General features: G+C 39.2%; 2 protein-coding genes across 2 annotated transcripts; one reads left to right on the top strand and one right to left on the bottom strand.

The window, feature by feature from the left end:
- The first annotated feature begins 2,731 nt into the window (after positions 1-2,731).
- Positions 2,732-8,578, top strand: ddx19a (DEAD-box helicase 19a). Its single transcript, XM_080445801.1, has 8 exons — positions 2,732-2,808; positions 5,163-5,265; positions 5,366-5,480; positions 6,050-6,227; positions 6,877-7,114; positions 7,491-7,653; positions 8,155-8,346; positions 8,442-8,578. The coding sequence occupies exons 1-8, from the start codon at positions 2,747-2,749 to the stop codon at positions 8,501-8,503; spliced, it is 1,113 nt and encodes a 370-aa protein (XP_080301927.1). The 5' UTR covers positions 2,732-2,746; the 3' UTR covers positions 8,504-8,578.
- Positions 8,579-10,118: 1,540 nt separating this feature from the next.
- Positions 10,119-10,862, bottom strand: ubxn10 (UBX domain protein 10; the record flags this gene model as incomplete). Its single annotated transcript, XM_080443879.1, has 1 exon — positions 10,119-10,862. One exon carries the CDS (start codon positions 10,860-10,862, stop codon positions 10,119-10,121), a length of 744 nt encoding a protein of 247 aa, XP_080300005.1.
- Positions 10,863-12,418: the final 1,556 nt, after the last annotated feature.

Below are 12,418 nucleotides of genomic sequence, written 5' to 3'. Positions count from 1 at the left end.
CATGGCAACGCTGATGGACGCAGCTCCACTGTCTGTCTGTCTCTCTGGATGGATAGGGATGGATGGATGGATGGATGGGTGGTAGTGGTCCCATAGCTGGGGGGACGGATAGTCGCGCTGTGATTGGCTAGTTGGTTGGCAGCCGCAAGTTTAAAAAAAATCGAGTACTTTTTCCACCACTGAATTTATCCAATCACAGCACGATCATCCCTTCGGACGATGGGATGAGACTCACTCACTCCACAGTCGCCACTGAACTCCACCTGATGAACGGGAGCATCATCGTCACTTACTGCCCATCATCGCGTTCACGTCAACCAAACTTTTAGAAAGTAACTTGTTTTCCAAAGAAAACATCATTATTAACCTTTAATAATGGACTCTTGGGCAAAGGCAGTCGACGTTCAAGATGTTTCGACTCCTAACCCTAGACCCAGACAGGTAATGTGTTTGTATGTCGAGTTTTACATTGATGGCATGCAAAAATCAAATGCGCTTAAATGATACATCGATCGTCGAATTATACTTTCGACAGGAATGACCCGGCCTGTTCGAACAAAATTACTGGAAAACTGAAGATTAACTATATGTAATTTTTTTTGAAAGACCTAAAAGTAACTTTTTTTCGTTGTAAAGTATCACTTTTTGTCGAGTGACCCTTAATAGCCTGTGTCGGTAACCCGGAGCGGAAGACTCGCCCCAAAACACGCTTGCCCCCATTTTGTATTGTGTTCTTGTTTTACAGGGGATAAGGTTGGAAATAAATTATGGCTAAGGCATAGTTTCACTGAGTTAAGTTTAGGAATAAGGTTAGGTTTAGGCATAGTTTCTTTGAAGTTATTTTTTAGGGATAATAAGGTTAGGTTTCAGCCCAGGCATAGTTAACTGAGGTGAGGTTACGTTTAGGAATACCAGGGGAATAATAGCGCTGGATTTTCCCCGGGGCGACTTTGTTTTGGGGCAAGTGTTTTGGTATTCACACAGTCACACACCGGACACCTGTTAGGCTAACATGATGTTATCCCATCCATGGCTAGCATCGTGTTATGCTGTCTAGTAGCACGTGTCATTCTTTGCAAACGTGCACGTATTAACACTGTGATGGAAGAAGTCTTTGCATGTTTTCATATATACTTAGGTAAAAGTCGGAATTTTAAAATTTACTTGACTAAAAATACAAAAGTTTTGGTATAAAAATGTACTTAAAGTACCAAAAGTAAAAGTACTCATTGTGCAGAATGTCCCATTTCAAAAGTTCAAAATGTCTAAAAAATATTTTGAAAATAGCAGATCTACAAGCTAAGCTCACAATGCGTCTCATCACGACGCATTTTCAAAATGGCCGATAAATATATAGGGCTGAAGTGGTTAATGTATGTTTTGTGATAATAATCTAAATCTGCAAAGTAACTAGCAACTAAAGCGGTCAAATAATTGTAGTAGAATAAAAAGTACAATATTTGCCTCTGAGATGTAGTGGAGTAGAAGTAAAAGTATTGAACATTGGAAATACTGAAGAAAGTAAAAATACCTCAAAATTGTACTTAAGTACAGTACTTAGTAAATATACTTAAGTGTAAATATACTTAATGTACTGTGATGTGATTGCATTGTACTGTGGTTTTATTGCATTATGATTGATTGATTGATTGAAAATAACAAGGTACAGTGATGGTGCTAAAAGGATAACACAAAAAAGCCCTAAAGGCTTGTTTCCATTGTGGTCCTCTAATGTACTTTGCATTATGTACTGTAATAAATGTAATTGCATTGTTTCTGTGTTCCTCTCCAGTTTATCAGGCGTATAGGCAGGGACACTCCACTGAGCATCAGAGGAGAGATAAATGGTAACTTCAATCATGGCTTTTATTAAAATGCCTTTGTATCTTAAGCCATCTTTAATTCTCATGATCTGTATGACATCAATCTATGCTGCTTCTATGTAGGGAACGTTTTGCCAGAGGTTGAAACACTCAAGATTGCAAAGAATGGAGAGGCACCAGTGATTGGAAAAAGAGAAGCGCCAGATAAAGGTATAATGTATTAGTTTTCGGTCTTTGCCTTTTTTTTAATTATCATAGTTTCCCACATTTTATAAACATAAGAAATGGTTATAAAGTGCAACTAATCTGTCACGTCAACACTGAAACTTCCACATAATCACAGACAAATATATCTCATTTATAATTGGATTTGCACAATATTGTGATTTTTTTCTTAATGCATGCTTAATGTTGGTGTGGTGTGAAACTGTGAATTGCAATTACGTAGATAGACGGCTCTCTCCTATATCATATGGTCAAACATCTTGTTTAATAGCTAGCTTTCCTTCTGATATAACCTCGTCATACAGCTACAGTATTGATCTGAAGTCTGATCTTTTGACTCATATAGTTCATTATGTATTTTACAGTGACCGCAGCAGAACAATCACTGCTGAATAAATTGATTCGCAGCAATCTTGTGAAGAATAGAAACCACGTTGAGGTCCTCCAGCGAGACCCCAACTCTCCTCTCTTCTCTGTGAAGACATTTGAAGAGCTCAGACTGTAAGTCTGCAGTGAAAACATTTGACCTGGCATTTATGTAAATATGCACTGGTACAAATGGAACTTCCAGTAATGTTCCAGAAGGCTATTTACATTTCATCCAATGCTGTTGCTGCATATTGTTTTCAGTTTCATAACATGGCAGTATTGACTTGATGTTCAACAGGAAACCTCAGCTCCTTAAGGGTGTCTACACCATGGGCTTCAATAGGCCATCAAAGATCCAGGAAAATGCACTGCCAATGATGCTTGCAGAGCCGTGAGTAGCTTTTTATGGCGGGATCAGATTACACTATATATTTTTATGTGTGTTTATGCAATTATAGTGGCATAAATTCATGCCACGTCTTGGTCGGGAGACTGGCCACACTACAAGTATAGCACCGATCAATCATGTGCCGTCTTTCACAACATTGCGTGAGATTGGGGAAGCGGGTCAAGAAATTGTCAATCATAGCGCATATCATAGAAGTTCAATGTCTAGACAGGAGTGAGGAATCAAGAAAGAAGTAGTCAACAAAAAGTGAAACTGTCGTCAAAATAAGTGGGGCCCAAATGGACTGTGTGAGTCAAACTAAACGGAAAAGGTAATCCAAACTCCTCAGTAAAGAATCCAAATATCCTAATAGTCCAGTCAACAATCCAACAGAAAAATAGAATCCCCAACTGAACAAAAATAAAAGGTCGGATTAATGAATTGTACCCGTGTATAATAACTCTGATGCGTAATCCTGCATTGTGGCATTCAGCTGCCGTATTCCACCAATGAGATAGAGAGCATATACTGTAAGCGATCAAACAATTCAGGTCTCTCAAAGGCTCTCTAAAGTTTTGTATCTCTCTTTCTCCTTTGGCCCTGACATTTCCATGTCAATCAATGGACCCATCAATATGTAGCCTAAATTACCTGACCCCTGAAAAATTAACAATATAATGGTAATATTACACACAGCAGTATAAAATATGCCATTATAATGAATTGCTTTGGATCCCATTCTAACAGACATACAGGCCTTTAAGGGCCATGTCACTGATCTTATTTGAAGGACATGCCCTGGTTTTCCCATACACCTGCTGGCCTCTTATTTTGCGGAGCTCTGCACGGCAGATAATGCTTAGGTATATAATAAAACAGGCTAAATCAATAATATGTGCACCTGGGCATTGCACACCAGAGATTTGTCATTCTTTTTGTCATCGTAATGAACACATTGTAGGAGTTATCACACTAGGCAAGAACATTTAAAAACAATCTTAACATTCTGGTATTTCCGTCATGGTATTGTGGGGCACCGTAGATGTGTTGTAGATGCCAACTTGCTGATCTTCATGTCACACTACAAGAGGAAAATATGCATGTTTGTCGTTACCGACGTTCATAGTCGGGCCCGATAAAGAAAATGTGTTGGTGGTGGCAAAATTGGGCTGAAATATGTGCAGTTTGATCCCGGCTATACTGTTATTGAAATAAATTGTGACCTTGATAAAGTCTGATCTTTGAATAACACAGAATAACATTTAACAAGGAAGTCTCTCCAATAAAATTACACTTAACCCCACAATGTTATCTACTTGAGGATTGGGAACCTGGGCATCAGTGCTTAGTCTGTGGAAATCCGTGAACGTCAGATATTGTATTTTGCTACAGTGATATTGTATCTGAACATTTTGCATAAAATCCCAAAACTGAAAAATGTATTTGTAAAATAAAGGATATACTCAGAAATTATATTTAAATGTATTGATGGTATTTTGATTATTATTCATATTTTGCATTGAAAGTAATGCACTTAATGCAGGCTGTTTTATAAACTTATCAAAGAGGCATGTGTATTATCATTTTGCTGAAGACAGTTCTGACTGGGGATGCTCCGATCACATTTCTTTTGCGTTTTCCTCACGATCACCAATCTTGTGCGTAAGGTCAAAATTAATATTTCCAATATTATTTGTCAAAACTTATGTCAATACAATTCCTGTGTGTGAGGGGGGAGGGTAGCATGTCTGGGCCTGTCACAAAGCTGCGAAGCAATTTTATACTATATATCTGATTGACTTTTACACCACTTAAATAGTGCAGCTCTGTCGTAAAAGATCGGTTTCTCCGGATTGGGTAAATTGCCGATCATCGATCGTGTCATTTGGAGTGAAAATCAGCCAATTTAAATCTGTGGCCGATCTATCGGAGCGCCTCTCCTTCTGACATGCTTGGAGAATGCTTAATCTTGATGCTTAACTATTTAATCACTGTCCCAAACTTGTTTGTTAATTTTAGCTGTAGCATATATTCACTAGCTTCAATAAATGCATGTTACCTTCAGAATTCCTTGTAATCTAGTGATCAAAGCGCATAAAATCAACAGTAGTTAAGCACTAATCAGGTACTGCAGTAAGCTCAATTTATACTTATCGCACGACAGTGTCACTTGCCAACAAGTACTGATCTACAAGCTAACATGTTGTAGGACGCTGTAGCGCGTTGAAAGCAATGTGAGCTTGTAGATCTGCCATCTTTTACGTGTGACGGCATCGTTTGACAAATTATGTTTCAGGCTTTAGGCTTTATCCCTCACCTCTTCTATCTTAACTGTGTCCATTTCCTTTTGACTCTAGCCCTCAGAATCTGATTGCCCAGTCCCAGTCAGGCACAGGTAAAACCGCTTCCTTCTCATTGGCCATGCTGAGCCATGTGAACCCAGCTGACAAGTGGTGTCAGGTAAATGTTATTTTGTTTAGAACCACACAATGTCTCCTTATCTTCCTAACAAGGCTTGAAAACTAACCATTTTAATTATATTATTTCTTTGCACTTGCAGTGTCTTTGCATTGCGCCAACATACGAGCTTGCTCTGCAGATCGGCCAGGTCATTGAAAAGATGGGGAAGTTTTACCCTGACGTCAAACTGGCCTATGCCATTCGGGGCAATAGACGTAAGACCAAAATAATACTTTTTTTAATACTATTATTGAATGTTATAAAGAAGTATATTCTTACAATTTTGTTTTTGCAATTAACATTTTGACAACTTAAAAGGACAGTTCACCCTCTATCGATTACTCACCCCATGGAGACTAGAATTCATGGATATGTTTTGTCACATTCCTAAGCCAATAATTTGATGATCAGCGGACCGGTAGGTAGCGCTTTGTGTCTCCTACCGGAACCACTGCCGGTCATCAAATTATTGGCTTAGGAATGCGACAAAAACAAAAAAATATCCATGAATTCAAGTCTCCATGGGGTGAGTAATCGATAGAAAAAAAGTCATTTTGGGGGTGAACTATCCCTTTAAGCCTTATTCAAAGTTTCAAACAATAGACGACGGACAAGCTTACAGCAGGTTGCATCGCAAACCATTGTGACCTTGTAGATCAGCTATTTTTGAAATATTTCGGCTATAATATATGCCCAAAATAGAGAAGCCAGGTTAAAAGCTGTTAAATTTGTTAATTGTCCTGCAAAGTGCTGTTGCAATAAGGTCTCCTTGTGTTTCCTTCAGTGGCGCGAGGTACAATTTTGGAGGAGCAGGTCGTCGTGGGGACACCTGGCACAGTCCTGGATTGGTGCTGGAAGCTCAAGGTCGTCGACCCCAAGAAGATAAAAGTGTTTGTTCTGGATGAGGCGGATGTCATGATATCAACACAGGGCCATCAGGACCAGAGCATTCGCATCCATAGGCAAGTTTTCCTCAGAGAAATACTTAAAGAGTCATGAAATCCTAGGCCGAATATAGCTGCAGCTAATAATTTAATAATGGCTGTGTTAGGTTTAGGTGTGCCAGTGTGCAGGCAGAGACGGTAGTCAACAGTATTGTCAATGCTTGCACATTGGCACACCTATATCTAACACACCCATCATTAATTTTATTAGCTGCAGCTGCATTGATTACATCATAGTGTACTGTAATGTCATTACACACCGGCGATTATGCGAATATACGCAAAATTCGGACTCGTTCCGAATAAATAAAAGACGCTTTTTTGCTCCGTGGAAGCTTGCATTGACTTTATAAGGTTTTTTTTTAAAACTTATTATTCGCATGAAAAAATCATCAACAGGTGTCGTCTTAAGCTTAATTTATACTTTGTAGCATGATGGTGTCGTTTTCCAAAAATAACTAACCTTCAAGGTCAGCATTATTTCTTTCTCACTATGTCACTAAAATCCTGTTTGCTTGTTAATCCTGATTGTCACGCACCGAAAATTGCAAGCTCACAACGTATTGTGGTGGGATTTTTGGTGCGCGACACCAGCACATCATGACAATGTATAAATCAGGATTTATTCCCCAACAAACCTCTTCTCTCCGTTTCCCCTCTGCTGCAGAATGCTGCCTAAGGACTGTCAAATGCTTCTGTTCTCTGCCACCTTTGACGATATGGTGTGGAACTTTGCCCAGAGGGTGATTCCCGACCCAAATATCATCAAGCTGAAGCGTGAAGAGGAGACACTCGACAACATCAAGCAGTTCTACATATTCTGCCAGGGGAAAGAAGCCAAGTTCGCAGCACTCTGTAACATATATGGATGCATCACCATTGCACAGGCCATGATCTTCTGCCATGTAAGTCATGGGGCTTAACCTTAAAGCTTTATCGTGTAATTTTTGTGTGTGAATAAAATGTTGTTTTGACCAATCTGTATGGTAGAGTATGCTAATACAATATAACTTGGGTGGTTGTAGTTGGTCTCCCTGCTATTCTATTGAGACATTTAGATCCTGTGTCTAGGTTGGACCCGACCTTTGACACAATCCTGTTTATGGTTTGACGCAAGTTTTGACCTGAAGGTCGAAATTCAATTTCTCCCCACAGCAAGCAAGCAGGCTCTATTAGCTCGGTGGATAAAATTTCAGCACCTGCGCAGGAGACCTGGGCTCAAATTCGGGGTAGAATGGGAAAGTTCAAGTTATGACAGATAACATATTGGCTTGTTTTCAGACTCGCGTGATGGCTGGCTGGCTCACTGCAGAGCTAAGCAAGGAGGGGCACCAGGTGGCACTGTTGAGTGGAGAACTGACTGTGCAACAGAGAGCTGCAGTCATCGAGCGATTCAGGGATGGCAAAGAGAAAGTGCTGGTGACCACAAATGTGTGCGCCAGAGGTAAATCATATAGTACTATGGAAGTAACGATGCATCGCGACAGTTAGAAATCGATTAAGTGTTTCCAAAAAGACTGCAAAAATGTACGTTACACACAAACCTGACCAGCCCTGAAAATAGCAGATCTACAAGCTCACTACCTGCTGTGTTGCGTTTTGAGCTTGTAGATCTGCTATTTTTTAGGCGTTTCACCGTCATACAACGGAGTATACATTAACCATAATCCAAACCATTCTTGTATTTGATATAGTAAAGATAAGAAAAAATTGCGTTCTAGTTTTTGTCTGAGAAGTAACTTGTCTGGAATCTCATTTTTTATTTATTTTATTTAACAAATGTCAATAAAAAAAAGTCAGAAAATCATCATCATGAATGATCTTGAATCATGGGTTTAGTGCATCGTTTCATCCGTATATGCTAATTCACAATCTTTTCCCAACCTCAATCTTATTTAATTATCTTATCAATGAAAGATTTGTGTGTGTGTTGTTGCTCATGCAGGCATCGATGTAGAGCAAGTTTCCATTGTCATGAATTTTGACCTTCCTGTGGACAAAGATGGGAACGCTGACAACGAGACCTACCTTCACCGGATTGGCCGCACTGGGCGTTTTGGCAAACAAGGATTTGCCTTCAACATGGTTGACAGTGAATACAGCATGGATATCGTCCATCAAATTGAGTTGCATTTCAGTATGTTTATTTTTCTAACAATTTGAGATTGATACTACTATAAGACATCGACTTGGTTCTTACTCTTACTAATAGTTTTTTTCTTTCTCCTGTAGACAGGAAAATTGTACAACTTGACACCGAGGATGCAAATGCACTGGAGAGCGTCATGAGCTGAATTCGTTGCTCATGCAGTTGGAAGGCGTAATCACACTTTGTGCACCATGTACGACATGGGCCTCTTCTTTTTCTTTTTTTTACCCTTAAATTTAGAGTGGACAATTATTTTTTTACTTTTCCACATTTTCTTTTATTTACAAAAAGGTTTTTGCCAATGCTGGCTATGCAAAGTTATTTTATTTTTAGGCCAGTAGTAGCCTTATTCTGTGCCAAAGTGTTAGCACTTTATACTTTACATTATGGTGGGTAATTATTTTAAAAGGTGATGCAGTTGGATTGCGTAATCACACTTTGTGCACCATGTACGACATGGGCCTTTTCCACATTTTATTTTATTTACAAAAAGATTTTTGCTAAGGCTGGCTATGCAAAGTTATTTTATTTTTAGGCCTGTCGTAGCCTTATTTTGTGCCAAAGCGTTGGCACTTTATTCTATACATTATGTTGTGTTATTTTCTTAAAAGGTGCTGCTGTTCACTGTACAAAAGTACAGTAAAAGTGAAAACTTGAAATTTTGCAATTTATGCACAAAGTATTTGGTAGCAGATTCTGTCAGTTGACAGGAGTTGGGCACTTTTTTTTTGTTTGTCATGTGTTGGCTCTTGGCCTTGATTTGCTTTTTGTGCACAAAGTTACTATTAAAAATGCCAAACAAGTGTTAAGTTTTGTAAGATGTTCAATCACAGCGAGACTTTGCAGGAAATTCCATTCTTTCATTCTCTGCATTATTATGAAAAAAGCTCAAATAATGAACATAACAGCTGTCAGTTTGATTAATTTTCATTTGAAAGCAACATTGATTCAAGACTGCTTGTCTTGTGTGACATAAGTTTGGAAACATGGTAGTCCAGCCCTTGTAGTGGCTGATAATTGATTGGCTTTTCACATGTCATCAACAATAATCAAAAATAAAAACCGCTGAGCTACATGATTCAGTGTCATTTTTTTTTTAAAGATCTAGCAATGTGTATTATGAGACCACACATACCTGCAATGTATCCAATAAGAGAGCATACCACAGATGTTTCAGATGAGCATTACACCACACCTAGCCATGTTAATCATGTTTTTTTTTTGTCTCCTGTGGTGTAAGGCTGCAGGATCTGTCCTCACTGGAATTCTTGGTATGCTTTAAATGATTTGGGAAATCTAGGTTATTTTATACCATTATGAAATTAGAGAATATACACTATTGCAATAGTTTTTAATGATTGATCTATTATTTAGGCTCAATCACTTAATTATACTTTGTATGTCAATAGTGAAAATAGCTGATCTACATGCTCATAATGACACATTCACAGATACTGTGAAGTTGTCGACAAAGCAATGTGGCAGCTCTACTGAAACCAATGCTGTTGGTGTATATAATATGCCAAGATCATATGCACACGTACGGTTTAATTATTACCCATGCTGCTGCATTGTCTGAAGGAAGCCGAACAAAAAGAAGTTTACTCTTATGCACCTGTCCTGTACCCAAGATATAACAATAAAGCACAACCTTGAATTGTGAGCTTGTAAATCAACTATTTTTGCTGAATGTTCTATTTTGATATATCCAGAATAGGGATGCTAGTATTCTTCATACCTTTAAAATCAATGTGACCTGTTCATGCGTAGTCCACTGAGCTATCTTCCTGAGAAATGCATAACAGTGACTTGTTCAAGATACCACACTGGGCCAATGTCATGTCCAAGTCTGTGAAGGTCTGACGTGGTACATCCATGGTCTCAATGAAACCACCTCCGTACACTGTTCCATATCTGGCTTCTGCACTGGCTATCACTGTGAGCAAGGTGTCTGTAAAGAGATAGTGCTGCTCAAACCTTCTGCCACAGGGAACTCGGATAGCTAGGAGCAAGCTCCCTCTAGGACCAGCGGAGGGAGGCTCTCCAGTTGTTTCTTTGTTCAAATATGGCTCTGGGGGCATGAGGGTGCAGTGCACATCAGCCACATTGCCCATTTCAGGGTTGCTTTGGGTTATCACTGTGGGCAAATGGGGCTCTGAGTGCTTGTGCTGTTTGTGGAAGATAAAATGATCAGAGTGCTTATTGGGCCCCTTCTCCATGTTCCTCTCTGATCGCCTTTTCTCAATGGAAGGAAGGACCATGTACTTGTTCAGCGAAAGTGCTGGAGCTGAAGGGACAAACTGCAACATGTGTGCAACTTCATCCTGTCTCCTTTGGTGGGTCTGTCTGATCATGGGGTGCGACTGTGAGCGGAGGTAGCTGTCTGACCTGCTGTGTTGCTCAGGAGGTTTTGGAGTCAATGCTGCACTCTGGATGCCATCTGGAGGATGGTTTACTGAGTGCCTGCTTCTTCCTTTCGAGGATTTAGGCCTTGTCAAATGCATTGATCTGCAGCTATTGGGTTTCTCCTAAGTGACTCACTGACATTGAAGATTCTCAGACAGTGAGTTCTATGGGAGAGGGAGAGAGAGATTCATGGTAGTGTAAGTAAGTGATATTTTCTGGTTAAAACAAAGTTTTTTGTGAAAAGGTTAAAAGATTTTAATTCAGATAGTATATTGATATAGAGTTTTTTTTTTAAATAACAGGGACCTCCATCTCTATATATACATAAAATACATTTTCTGATGGATTGCCAATTTCATCCTATCAGGAGAGAGTGCCTATATTTATCAACTTCATTGTTAGCGTTCCAGTTTCAATTCCGTCCGCCCATTTGACTTGTGTCATAACTTCCAATTTCACTTGTTTGTCCTGTAGGCTGTATGAGTTCTCTATCCTGATTAGATAGAATTGGTATCCTGACCTGAAAATGCATTTTCTGTTTATTAAAGAGCTGGGGAGATCCCTACTGAACAAACACTATAGCAATGATTAGGCTACTATCAGAAGTTAGGTATGGTATAACACTTATTTCAACAAGAAAATAACTTAATGCACCTTTAGGACAATTGTAGGCACCAAATCGCAAAGATCAAATTTGTCACTAATATTGTCAGACATTGAAACGGATAGTCTAGGCTAATCAGAGCGAATGTCTTACAGATCAACTCTACAACTGAACAAGTGGACTTCAGTCAGTCCACTGGAAGACAATTCACAATTGGATTTTTTACAAGATACTGTAACTTCTCTAGACAGTGTAGTTAGAATACGTTTATAATAAATAAGCAAATACCGTTTTTCATTGTTTGATTATGGTTTCCATACAGTTTTCAAGCTTCAGTAGGAAGTACTCTGCTTCAGCGTCTCTGAAGTTACCTTGGCAGTCTAGTTGCCTTGACGACCAAAGTTGGATAGGCAGATAGCAGGGAGCCCCCCAGTGTCGGAAACGAGTAGCTGCAACACACTTAACCTGTTATCTCTGCAACTGCTGCACTGCACTTATGAACCTTTGATTTTACACAATTGGTCTTGCAGTGGGGAATTCAGTCCTTACAGCAGCCAAGATACACAAGGGTACACGTACACGAAGACACATCCCATAACAAGAAGGGTCTTATTCAGTACAGTACATAGTCTATACATCACATTAATACTTATAGGCCTACATCTCATCAGTAGTGTCATAAATTAACCACAAATGTCTTTGGTGTAGTGAAATGCTTTGGCAACATTGGTCCTCCTCTTCCATTAAATTGGATGGAATGCTGTTTTATTTTAAATAGTTTGATACTATTGGCCAATGGGGCCACTCTTTGCATCATTGCACAGTGGCCCCATTGGAAGCAAACCTGTGCATAGATAAATCTGAAAAACATGTAAAGGACAGAAATCACCTGAAGAAATCCCATCAATTTTTTTTTATTTGTCCACAATGATTTCAAATAGAGCCTATTACAGTAGTCTCTTATTTGTAATTGTATCTTGTTTTTATACTATAGCAGCACCATAATAATTACCACCATCTTGACCTCAACTCAGGGTAAGGACACAGATG

Source organism: Gymnoscopelus braueri (genome assembly GCF_963280865.1).
Source record: "Gymnoscopelus braueri genome assembly, chromosome: 12".
Taxonomy (NCBI): Eukaryota; Metazoa; Chordata; class Actinopteri; order Myctophiformes; family Myctophidae; genus Gymnoscopelus; species Gymnoscopelus braueri.
The sequence above is the reverse complement of the archived record's forward strand: the minus strand, read 5'-3'. Positions and strand labels throughout refer to the sequence as shown.